This window comes from the organism of the source record quoted next, unplaced genomic scaffold (assembly GCF_019419815.1).
Source record: "Pyrus x bretschneideri cultivar Hongxiangsu unplaced genomic scaffold, Pyrus_bretschneideri_v1 Contig16, whole genome shotgun sequence".
Classification (NCBI taxonomy): domain Eukaryota; kingdom Viridiplantae; phylum Streptophyta; class Magnoliopsida; order Rosales; family Rosaceae; genus Pyrus; species Pyrus x bretschneideri.
In genome coordinates this window covers 7,131,815-7,144,956 of record NW_025999457.1, presented here as the reverse complement: position 1 = coordinate 7,144,956, position 13,142 = coordinate 7,131,815, and the positions used below count along the sequence as shown (strand labels likewise).

The following is a 13,142-nucleotide window of genomic DNA, read 5'->3' as shown; positions in this document are numbered from 1 at the left end:
CAAAAAAGCAAAACGATTCTAGGGTTTGATGGAGCCTGCAGCCAGTTGAAGCGGTGGAAAGGATGAACACCGAGTCGAAGAGAAAGAGGGAAGAAGCAGCTTACCCACGCGTCCCATTTTGCTCTCCGTTTGACAGCAAAGCAATAGGAAAGGGCACAGGTACGTGTGGGCAAAAATTGGAGGGATTGCGAGAAACGATGTGCGGAAGAAAGGAAAGATGTGATGAACAGTGATGGGGAACTGTTCCAGATGCATGATATTGTGTTTTTAATTATTTTTTTCTGGTGACAGACGCCCTCTCTCATAATCCATGCTCATCTTTTGTTTCTCTCTCTTTCTTTTTCCCTTTTTCTATTCTTTTTTTTTTGGCATGTTCCAGATTTTTGTTTTTTTAATGATTTTTTAGTGGAAAGGCATGCATCATTGCTGCCAGGTGTGAATTAGGTAAGAAAAAAACGCTGGAATCGAGGAGGGAGTCTAAATGAAAAAAAAGATACACAGGATACCAACACATGTGAAACATGGCACCTCGAGGGCCAAACTCGTCATTGTACTGTGTAAAAGACCAAAAAAGCAAGACTTGAAGAGCAACTGAAGGGCAAAATTGGAAAAATACTGGCAAATGAACAGTAAAAAGGACACAAAGGGAATTAACTGAAAAGTTAGACGTTTAGTATATATATAATTTGTTTTCTGCGATTTGCACAGACAAAGAGATAGGACAAGGGTGAGAAAGATGGGAGGATTTTCTGCAAGGGTTGAAGGGAACAAGTAAAGGAGGTATGGGTATGGGTTTGTTGTGATGGGGTTTAGTAATTTCCAATATTCTTCGACTCTTTTTAATCTGCAAAATCAAATTACCTATAGAATTTATAACATGCAATAAGTTTCTTTTTAGTTGAGTTCAAATAATGTTGATTGCGCTGTTATAAAGCTCTTTTTTATAGTTAGGTTGAAAATCATATTGATATATTCTTTATTTAGTTGGTCCAATCTGTAACAGATGAGATTGTTTTGTTTGATGTTTCAATCAAAATTTGATCTTTATTTTTTTGTGTGAAATTATAATGGAATTGCAAAGTATATCTTAGATTCTTGGTTGCATACTCACCTTCCCACAACTATTATATTGTCTCTTGGCTGAATGGATTTTTATAATTTCCTGGATCTACGTTTACAATGCTTTTTGTAATTTTGCTAAATCTATCCTTTTTGTTCGTTCATGATTATGTTGAATGTTTTTCAGGTTAAATGTGTCTTATTCATGTAGTTAAGGTTGGTGCATTCAAGTCCCGCAGCATCGCGCGGGCATATTACTAGTTATTCCTAAAAAGAAAGGAAATAGTAGTAAGGAAAAACCTCTTGTGTGCTATAAGTGCGGAAAAGTTGGACACATGCAGAATGAGTGTAAACTGAAGGATATGATTAATAATCTTAATCCAAACGAAGGTTTAAAGCGATAATCTTAATCTATACGAAGTATTAAAGCGGTAATTGTGTCAGTTAATGCTTAGCTCTTCTGATTCAGAGGAAAGTGACAATGAAATAGTACTCTTAAAAATGCAAAATTATTTGAGTCAATTTATTCCGACTCAGACGAAGATTGCCATTGCAATTCAAAGCTTTGCATAATAACAAAAGGAGAAAGTCTCGTTCTAGACTTAATAGATAAAATAGAAGATCCTCTCACAAAAAGAGAAACTCTAGAAAAATACTTAGATATGGTTAGTGAAAAACCATAAGAAAACTTTCGAGAAACAACCACTCAATGTTTATAGGTTCAAGACCATAGCTAATAGGATAGCTGAAAGCAATAATAAAAGAGAACCTACTCTTAGTGGTTTGCATTTTGAAATAAAATGCTAACAAAAAGGAATTAAAAGAACTAAAGACAAGAGTGGTGATACTTCGAGCAAAAAAGAAACTGAAACTGAGATTCAAAAAAATGATGGGAGACTTTACCGAAAGAAAGAAAGAACCAGTCCTCAAGATGTGTTGGGGGGGTTCTACTTTAAAATTTGTTAATGAAATTGATAGGGTAATAGCTCATAAAATGGTCTCCTATTACTTTTGTTATTAACAAACATTTCAAGTTTCAATCGAAACACGAATAGATTCTGAAGCAGACCTTAATTGTGTTAATAAAGTAGTTATCCCCATTAAGTATTTCTCGAATACCTCTCAGGTCTTAAAACTGCAACTGACCAACCAATGAAGATTCAGTATAAAGTCTCAAATACAACGATGATCCAAGATGAACTGTGTTTCGAAACCCCTTTTATCAGGGTACGAGGTTTAAGTCATCAAGTAATATTAAGAGCCCCTTTTATTAACTTGTTTTACCCATTTATGGTTTCTGAAAAAACAATAGAATTTGAAATTGATGGTGTTAAGGTTGTTTTTAGATTCTCAAGGGAACCTCAAATTTAGTATGTTAATTCCATAGAAGAATAAATTAACAATAAAGAAAATTTTCTTTGTTCTCAAAGAGGAAGTGCACTTTAAAAGAACTGCAAAGCAACTTACTACTAAAATGGTAAAAGAAAAGGTTAAGTCCAAACCAAAAGGAATTTAGAAAACAAGTTTGTACAGAAATTCCTAGTGCTTTTTGGTATTGCAAAAGGCACATTGTTGAGTAATCTTATGAGCCTGATTTTGATGAAAAGAAGATTCCAACAAAGGCTCGACCCATTCAGATGAGTAGTAGGCTAATCAAAATCTGTAAGAAGTAAATAACCAAACTTCTTTAAAAGAATTGGATTCGCAAGAGCTATTCACTGTGGAGTTGATCAACCTTCTACACGGAAAATGTGGCTGAACTATAAAAAGAAGCTCCTAGGTTAGTTATTAATCACAAAACTTTAAATAAAGCTCTTCGATGGATAAAGGTATCCCATCCCAAATAAGAAGAATTTGTTAGATAGGCTAGCTGTTATCTTTTCAAAATTAGATATGAAATCTAGTTATTGGCAGATTCAATTGCAGAGAAGGATATGTATAAAACAGCTTTTAATGTACCATTCGGACATTACGAGTAGAACGTCATGCATTTTGGATTAAAGAATCATCCTTCTGAAATTCAAAATATTATGAATGATATATTTAATCCCTATACTACTTACTTTCACAATTGTGTATATTGATGATGTTGTGATTTATTCTAACTTGTTAAAACGACACTTTAAACATCTTAACATTTTCTTGAAAGTCGCAAAGTCTGCACGATTGGAGACTTCTGCCCGTAAGATGGAACTCTTCCAAATAAGTGTCCGATTTTTGGGTCATAACATTCACAAAGGAATAATTTACCCATTGATCAAGCCATCAAGTTTGCTGATAAATTTCCAGATAAAATCCTAGATAGAAAACAACTGCAAAGATTCTTGGGAAGTCTTAGAAACATTAGCGACTTTTATAAGAATCTCGCAAAAGATAGTAAACCGGTGTATCAAAGGTTGAAGAAAACTCATGTTCCATGCACAGAAGAACATGCACAGGCTGTAAGACTTTTGAAGAGACAAGTCAAAGAATTACCATGCCTAACACTAGCCAACCCATAAGCTATTAAGATAGTTGAAACTGATGGGTATGGTGGAGTCTTGAAACAAAGGATTCAAGAAGGAAAAGAACTATTAGTTTGTTTTACTTCAGGCGTAGGGAAATCGGCCCAGAAAAATTAATCCATTTGGAAAAAAAGGAACTTTTATCAATAGTTCATATGGTCACCATATTTGAAAGTGACCTTCTTAATAAACGTTTTTCTTATTAGGGTGGATTGTAAGGCTGCCAAGGATATTTTATTTAAGAATGTTAAAAATCTGGCCCGTAAGCAAATTTTTGTAGATGGCAAGGCATTTTATCTGTTTTTGATTTTAATATTGAATATATAAAGGGTGAAACTAACTCTTTGCCTGATTTCTTAACTCATGATTTTTTGTAGGGAAAGCTTGAAAAAGAAGAACCAAGCACTCGTCTCTGTTAAGAAAGGATCCACTTCTATTAGCACTGCTAGTTCTTCTTCCCAGAACAATTCAAATCTTTTGTCATCTGATTTCCCTTCTAACAAAGGAAGAGAAAAGGCATTGATAGAAAATCCATTCCTATGGACGATTGTTGTTCCTTTAATGTGCATAGAGGGTGAGGATTGCCTGAAAACTCATAGGCAAGTTGCTGAAAAGTATCATAGAGAACATGTGAGACCTTACCTTAAACCAAGACACTAGTAGGAGAAGCTTCTAATTGAAACAGAGTTAGTTGAAATGGTGCATATGTATAGGAGCAAATCCAATAATATGATAGCAGTTTCTAAATTCCGGATCTTGAAAGTGATCACTTTAGAAGAATGGGGAAATGGCCCTTATTCAATTTGCCCATGCTCAAGTCTTGATATGAAGCCTAAAAGTTATAATTTTTGGGATTATCAAAAAGCATGCTCTCTTGTTCTATGCTTTCAAAATATCTGATAGTCCCATACTTCGTTTGTTTAGTTTTGCCTTAGAATTTAGAAAGAGTTACCTAATTTATTTAGAAATTCGTTTATTATATGAGTACCAAATAAAAGTTATCTTCCTCAGCTTGTTCACGAAGTTCCGAAAAACCAATTTAAATTATCCTAATAAGAAGAAATTGTTTTTATGGTTCTTAACTTCTCTGGATCTTGAAATGGACCTACAATTTTGACAAAGATGATGAAGAAGTATGGAATTATATTCCACAGTTAAAGATGCGAGTTTATGTTCAATGATGGGATGAGTTTCGCTTAGAAATCCTAAAAACAGCTTTCTTTCATGATAAAAGAATCTTGTTCAAAAAACCTCCTGATGCAGGGTCATCTCTCCTAACTCCTACAACTCCAGGCTTTTTACATGAGCAACCTAGTTCGTCTGCCTCTAAGGCGAACGTGAAGAAGAAGGTTTTAGAGATCTTTGACCTTCATGACCTGCATGAGACAATGACTTTGATGACGGCAACAAAGATGATTGCTTCAGGATTCTTTCACATATTCGACAGGGGACTGTCAGGGGGCTTTTAGGTTGAAGCGGGTTTGGGCTTTGAGAACGTCCTCTTGTCTCCTTTAGTGCGGATTCGTGACAAGTCCTAAGATATCTCGAAAGAGATAGCTTGTCTTAGGAAATACTTCAGTAACATCAACGGCTCGAAGATAGCATGAAAGATCAAGATAATGACTTTCTCAAGTGAAGCGTTGTGTGGAAGCTAGAAGATTATCAGAGAAGGGATTTGCATGGTCGCATGGCATTCTTTGCTGGATAATCTGGCCTTTCCTAAGGTGCTAGTAAGGTTTCTAATGGCTGGGATGTTTGATGCAAAGCTATGGAAATTACTAAGGTTGCATGGATGGTGATGCTTGGGGCTTGGAGTATACTTCTAGGCTAAGTAGAACTTTCTGGGCTTTTTCATGGGTGGTTCTTTTTCACTGTGTTTTCTCTATCTCATTCACTGTGTTCTTCTGTGTGTTCTACCTCTTCTAATGGCTTCTCTCCCTGCTTATGTAAGTGAAGGCTTCTTCTCTAGGTTTCAAAGGAATATCCCTTTGTGGCTTGGTCTTCCCCCCTTTCTCCCTAGTTATCTTATTATTCCCATTTTTGTGTAAACTAGCTGCACTGTTGAGACCTACAGATTGCTACTTCCTAAGGCACGACTTTCTTAGGGCTGCCTTCTGCAGACGCTAAATCTGGTAGTGCACTTCATAGCTCTTGTGCGTTGGCTGTCTATGTAGGCTGGGAAGGGAAAGTCAGCATTAAATGCCTAACTTGCTGGGCTTAACGTGCATTTAATGCAAGAATCTAGTTTAATCCTAAACAAGGGGGTTGGCTTGCTAGGGAAAGGGATAAGCTAGGCTAGTTCTCTCTCAATGATGCCTGCATGAAATACAAATGGTATAGGCTTGGATCTTTAGGCTCCCAAATAGCCCAAAGTCTTCCATGACCCAAAATTCACATAGGCCCAACAGCCTACTGTAACCATCCACATCACAATCCACTTGGCAAGCCCTGAATATGTGACTTAGGCTTAGCATGAATTGTAGCTAAGGAAGCATGGCATGATGAAGAGGCTTGAGCATGGGTTGAATATCCAGCTTAATCACCGTGGCATGGCATGTTTGTAAATATATTCCTCGTCGATCCCATGCCTTGGCATGTATTTAGGCTTGAATGTAGGCTTTGCATGACAATTGGGCCTTGAGACTTGGTTGGATTGGTGTGTGACATTTTTGGGCCCCAACCGGGATATGAATAATTGAGATGGTGTCTAATATCAAGCAAGAGACTATTCTGTCTCTAAATAATTGGCTCCATTGCACTAACTAAATCTTTAATGGTATCCCATCATTCATTGTAGAAGCTTGCATTAATACCATGAAGCCCTGATGCCTTTGGGGCACCAATGTTTTTCACTGCCTTCTAAATCTCAATGTCCTCCACAAGTTTAAGAAGCATCTCATTTCGACTATTATCAATGCAAAGGGTAATAATATTAGCACAAGAAGAAATATCCACGGGTGAAGGAGGACAATCACAAGAAAAACGCAGTTTAACGTCTTGCACAAAAACTTGTTCAAGTCCTTCACCCACATTCCACCAAACCCATTATTATCCTTTATCCTCTTAATTTCGTTTCTTTTCTTCCGACTTGTTGCTACCGTTTGAAAAAAAACCTAGTGTTCTTATCACCTAATTGAAGCCAATTGACTTTAGCTTTTTGTGCCCACATAATTTCCTCCTACCTTAGTCTCAAACTCAGTTCTTCACTTATCTTAGTTTCAAGTTCCAATTCAGCATCAACATTTTAGTTTCTCATAATGGTCTCTTGGATCACAGCCAGTTCACCAAGGATGCATTCCTTGCGAACTTTCAAATTACCAAAAGTAGTCTTATTCCAATTCTTTACTAAGTACTTAAATGTATTTGCGCAAGCTCAAAAATTATTCATAGGACTGAAAACACCATTACACTTCCAAGCATCATTCACAAACTCCTTGAAATCAGGATGTAACAACCACACAGCTTCAAATTTGAAGGAATGGTTATGTTTACTACTAATGCCTGTTGAATTAAAAGTTAAAAGTATCGGTCCATGGTTAGACCCAAAAATAGGATAATTATGAAGACTATAATTAGGATTTTCATTTAACCAATACGAATTAGCCAAGGGACTATCAAGTCGTTCATAAATTCTATTACTACCTTCCTGATTATTACACCAAGTAAAAGGCACCCCAGAAGCATTAAAGGAAGTGGAGGAATTTGTTCATAAAAGTTGTAGTGACTTGGCAACCCCCTTTCTTTTCAGAAATGTCCATAATGTTGTTAAAATATCCCATTAAACACCACGGTTTAACTTTAGGATCAAGGAATAAAATGCCCTCCCACAACCCTGATTGTAAGTGTTTTGTGGGTATGCATAAACAAAAGTGAAGTAATGTTCAACATTTGAAGAAAGATCAATAACCACACAGTGTAAAAAAAAAAAATAGAAGAGGAAGTGATAACATTAACATCCACCTTACAAGAATTTCAGAACAAGCATAATCCCCTAACCCTACCAATAGGGCTACAACTACAAAATTTATCAAAAAACTTCCATAAAAGTTTCCTTGGACCTTATCCACATCCATCTTAGTTTTCATTAAACAAAAAGGTCCAAATTAAAGGTAGTACAAAGAAAAGTACAATTACTTATAAATTCTGGTCTACCAAGGCCTCTACAGTTCCACGACATACACATCATCAGTCAATCTCTTCAAGTAAACTCTCAAATTGAGCAAGAAGAGAGATTTTATTAAAAATTTCTAAATTATTTAGTATGCAAAGATTAATAATTCCAACACAAAATTAACAAAAGAACTTAGTTTATACCTCAGAAAATCTTCGAGAAATGAAAGAGACGCACCCAAAGGGAAAAACTGAGCTTGATCAAAACAATCTGACTTTTCCCCAACCTAATTTAACAAAGCCAAGAAAAGCCCCAAATTTTTAAAACCCTAACCCTAGAACTTTAAAACAGTTCGAAAACCCAGCAAAAGTACCCAGATCGACCAACAAAAACAACTTAAGAGCTAAAAAAACAACCTCAAAGATTGTAGAAATACAAATCAAAACCCAGAAATAAAAACCTAAACGGTGAAATGAATTCGAAAAATTTAAAGCAGGAAGCAACGGTAAGAAGATGAGATTCATAGAACGAAATTATTAACCCCCAGATTATCAACCACCAAATTATCAAATTAATTAACAAACTAATTAACTCGTAAATTAGCCGAATTGGGTAGAAATTTACCTGTGATGAGAAGAAGGGATTCGTCAAGGTTCTTTCACCCCTGGACTCATGTTAGCTTTCTTCGTTTTAAGCTAGTTTAACAAATATGTTTTTGTTGTGAAATTAAGGATATGTGTGCAGAGGAATAAAGTAAATAAGTCACAATATTTACAAGGTTCGGCAAGTATGCCTATGTCCTTGGGACAACAACAATATTTTTTTTTTCATTATTTAAAATAATAGGAGTACGCAAATAACTCTCATTGTTTTCTCTCTTCTCTCTAGCCTGACTCACTAGTATTTTGTTCTGCATCTCTCTTCTTCTTTTTGTTTCTCTGTTCCTTTCCTCTTTTCTTTATTTTCCTCCCTACGCTTCTCACTTTTGTTTTTAGTGGCCTTAGCCTTCATTATATAGGCAAATGAATAGGTAATGACATCATTGCTTACACAAGCATGATGTCATCCACTCAAACCAAATAATGGACATCGATTACCTCGTTAAAACCTTGATCTATTTTGGATGCTCTCCTTGATGAGTATGCTCCCTCATTTCAAATTCTTCAGTCTGACTTATTACAAAGTTGATGTAATCCGATACCATGCATGATAGTTGAAGTGTTTACGTTTGAAGGTGGATCACATGTGCTCCAAATTATAATATGCCACAAGTATTAGCCAAACACATCCATGACTAACTTCATGGAGATATGTATTTATGTGAGGTATGAAGATGCAATAACAAATGTTTGCTTCCTTAATCGTTGTACGATCAATCTATTTCAATATGTAACTACAAAGCCCTTTTTGTGAGCGGTTTGTATGCAAGCTAGAGAGATACTTAGATTTTGCTTGCCCAATAAAGACCATGGCTTTTGATGAGTTCTTTGGAATAAAACAAGCACATGTCTATAATTTCTTAGATATATCAATAGATAAACTTTATTTCATTTCAATACCCATTTGTTGATACTTTACTCCACAAGAAATGTAATAACAGATTAAGTGTATTGTGTTGGAAATATTGGCGATCCAGATGTTACTTCTCCTATAACAAATCGCATAAAATAAATATTAGTATATGATAATTTTCATTGCCACAATTAATTACATAAAACGAACAAAGAAGATAAAATACTTATCTTTGGTAGGTAGAACGCTCCTCGTCAATCCTTGATTAGAACAAGATATTAGGTTGAGACGTGTAAGTTTACTATCTTTAAGAGTAGATTTCACCTCTCGGAGACAATGTCTCAGTGTAGCAAGTTATGGCACCATACCCTCCAAAATATAACAACTTATGATCCTTATAAGCGTACACTCACAATACTTAAATTAGATGAATAACTAAATTTTTCCATTGGTACAAGACAATTGAATGACATAACAACACTTCAAGAAATAAGGAAAGGTCATATGAAAATTGGAAAAACAACTTGGTCTACCCTCACCCTTGTTATCTATCTCTTTCCTTTGTAACATGTTTTCATAATAATAAATATCATAATTATATAGCTATTAATATATATTAGAAATTAGGTAACTTAATTGTTCAAAACAAAACGGAAGGATAAATTTGTTGTCATAAATAAAGAATAAAAGTATAATAAAGGCAGCAACAATAAGATTGATATGGTAATCAAAATAAAGTAAATCAAAACACATTTAGTGGTTTGCAAATAACCAATTCAATAATAGTAATTATTGTGGAATAAAAATGTGGTTTTTCATTAAAATGAATAGTACCATAGACTTTTTATTAAAACTTCCTAATTTTTAGGGAGTAAAATGAGATGTATTTTGAAATACCTTAAAAAGTCCAATCTATTGTGCTAAATATTATAAGACAAATACTTTACTAATATATGGTACTTTTGAACTAAATATCAATTCATCATTTTCCTCACGAGAATGAATCATCTTTCTTAGTGTCTATATATTGGTTAATCATTTGAGTGTTCAACTCATAATCTTCAATTTATATGACTCTTTAGTAAGAAAACTGTTTATGTTTTTACGCATCTATGGGAGTAGCACTGTCAGTTCTCATGGCTTTCAAATTTAAATGAAACTTGGTTTTCTCCCCCATTTTCTTAGTCTTGAATAGCTATAGTGCTTAGAAACTAATATTTGATCATATATTCCATAGCATAACAAAAGTAGTAGTGTTTTTATTTTCGTTTCAGACAGATAAATGGGCAAGGAATCCGTAGTTGGGAACTATGTTTCCTTGGTTGGTCATACAATTTTGCAACTTATGAAATTATATGTTGATTAATTCAAACCAGCAGAGTGTGCAAAATACTCGTTAGAGTTTGTTAGGTGACCTGACTCATAGTTGGGAAGGTTTGTCACAGCATGTGCTTTATCCAAAGGCTTATCTTCACCTAAACATAATTCTTCTAGAACCTGCAATCCCATCACTTGTCAGGTACATCACAGTAGGTGACACTGTCATTTTCACGTGCAGGTTACCTAGTCTGTCCCACTCATTATTATTTCAAAATCCAACGGTTAAAATATAATTAGGCCAAATCTCGAAACATCTCTCATCGTCCGGCTGAACCTGGACGGGCTTCCATCCGCATACAAACCCAGCATCATGCAGACGCAAATAACAACGTCATGCTATAATCGCCCTCACCAGACGGGCCTATCCACTTCCAAGGGTATTTTCGTCATTCCACGCATCCCACTCACACTATAAACCACAGGCACTTCGATCACTGTCAATGCACCTCTCAGCTAACTACTAATTACTCCTCTCCCTCGCAGCGATCTCACTCGCTCTCTCTCTCTCCAACTCAGCTCATTCCGATCCCCCCAATTCCCATTCCCGATGGCCTCCAAGTCCAAAATCCTCTTCATCGGCGGCACCGGCTACATTGGAAAGTTCGTCGTCGAGGCCAGCGCCAAGGCCGGGCACCCTACCTACGTTCTGGTTCGAGAAGCTTCCCTCTCCGACCCGGCAAAGTCCAAAGTCATCGAGAACTTCAAGGCTCTGGGCGTCAATTTCGTCCTGGTTCGTAAAATTCCCAGCATTTTCTAGCTTTTTAATCCGATTAACCAATTGGGTTTTGCTTGATTTGTGTTTTTGTTTTAATTTTATTTTATATAATTTGTAGGGTGATCTGTACGATCACGAGAGCTTGGTGAAGGCGATCAAGCAAGTCGACGTGGTGATCTCGACGGTGGGGCATGGTCAGTTGGCTGATCAGGGAAAGATCATTGCTGCCATCAAAGAATCAGGCAATGTTAAGGTGAAAGTCTTGAATTTTTGTGGGTTACTCTGGTTTTTGTATTTTTATTTTTTTTTATTTTTGCTCTGTAAAATTGCGATTGTGAATGTATGAATTGGGCTGCAGAGATTTTTCCCGTCGGAGTTTGGAAATGACGTCGATCGAAGTCACGCTGTTGAGCCTGCCAAATCGGCGTTTGAGACCAAGGCCAAGATTCGCAGAGCTGTGGAGGCTGAGGGTATTCCGTACACCTATGTGTCCTCCAACTTCTTTGCTGGTTACTTCTTGCCTACTTTGAACCAGCCCGGGGCTACTTCTGCTCCTAGGGACAAAGTCGTCATTTTGGGCGACGGAAACCCTAAAGGTAAAACCTAAAACTACTTAACCATGGGTTCTGAATAGATGTATTTTCTGTGGTTTCATTTTATTACAATTTACTGCACAAAACCCACTTTGGCGTTTGGTAAATTATTCAGCAACCGATGAGTAATTGTTATGCATATGTGTGTTAGGCCAGGACTGTGTGCGCGCCCTTGTTGCACATAAATTTGACGTGTGCATGCCTTTTTTGCATCCAAATCTGTTTTTCCTCTGCGTAGAGTAGTATTTGAAGTATTACTTTGTCAAAAGAAAAAAAATGAAAAGGGATTTTCAATCTGTTTGAGTTGCAGCAACCGATGAGTAATTGTTATGCATATGAGTTGCAGCATAAAGCCCACTTTTGCGTTTTCGAAAATGTAAAGGGGTTTTCAATTTGTTTGATTTGCAGCAATTTTCAACAAGGAAGACGACATTGGGACGTACACAATTAGGGCAGTGGATGATCCAAGAACCTTGAACAAAGTCCTCTATATCAGGCCCCCTGCCAACACCATTTCATTCAATGAGCTTGTCTCTCTTTGGGAGAAGAAGATTGGCAAAACCCTCGAGAGAATCTATGTCCCGGAGGAGCAGCTGCTCAAGCAAATCCAAGGTTAGTGGCAATCATTGTCGGTCTGGGAACAACTGATTCGAATATTTTTGTTTGTTTCAAACATTTTGAGATAAATTTAAAATTGGTGGGTTTATTTTTGTGTCCTTTTTGCAGAGGCAGCGGTGCCGCTCAATGTGATACTATCAATTAGTCACGCAGTTTTTGTAAAGGGAGACCACACTAACTTTGAGATCGAGCCTTCGTTTGGCGTGGAAGCCACTGCTCTTTACCCTGATGTCAAATACACCACAGTCGACGAGTACCTCAACCAGTTTGTCTGAGATTTGGAAGCCTGTTGATGGTTTTATACGAGTGAAACTGACTATCGAGTGTTGATGGTTTTATGCGAGTGAAACTGGCTATCGAGATTTGGAAGCGTGTTGATGGTTTTATATGAGTGAAACTGGCTCTTTGCAAATAAAGAGTAGGTAGTTTGATGATTAGTGTATCTCAGGTTGTGTGGAAATAACTAGCATATGGGGATGGCTACTTCCCCTTTGTCGCATCTTTGTTTGTCGCATCTTTGTTCAACTCTCTGTACTACCTTTTGGTAAAATGACAGGAAAGACCTGGGTTGTAGATTTCTTCCCCTTCAGATTCTGGTTTTTCTTTTGAGTTTTGGTTCAACCTTTTGTGCCTTTTGGTTTTTCTTTTGG

At 36.5% G+C, this 13,142-nt stretch overlaps 1 protein-coding gene across 1 annotated transcript; it reads left to right on the top strand.

The window, feature by feature from the left end:
* The first annotated feature begins 11,002 nt into the window (after positions 1 to 11,002).
* LOC103967109 (phenylcoumaran benzylic ether reductase Pyrc5) lies at positions 11,003 to 13,081 on the top strand. The gene is made up of 5 exons (XM_048581113.1): positions 11,003 to 11,296; positions 11,400 to 11,534; positions 11,640 to 11,877; positions 12,283 to 12,486; positions 12,601 to 13,081. The coding sequence occupies exons 1-5, from the start codon at positions 11,114 to 11,116 to the stop codon at positions 12,765 to 12,767; spliced, it is 927 nt and encodes a 308-aa protein (XP_048437070.1). The 5' UTR covers positions 11,003 to 11,113; the 3' UTR covers positions 12,768 to 13,081.
* Positions 13,082 to 13,142: the final 61 nt, after the last annotated feature.

Bases quoted from the DNA above. Each gene is read 5' to 3' on its own strand.
- LOC103967109 (XM_048581113.1), top strand. From the start codon at position 11,114: ATGGCCTCCAAGTCCAAAATCCTCTTCATCGGCGGCACCGGCTACATT. The intron at 11,878-12,282 runs GTAAAACCTAAA...TTTGATTTGCAG, and splicing joins GGGCGACGGAAACCCTAAAG to CAATTTTCAACAAGGAAGAC. The intron at 12,487-12,600 runs GTTAGTGGCAAT...TCCTTTTTGCAG, and splicing joins GCTGCTCAAGCAAATCCAAG to AGGCAGCGGTGCCGCTCAAT.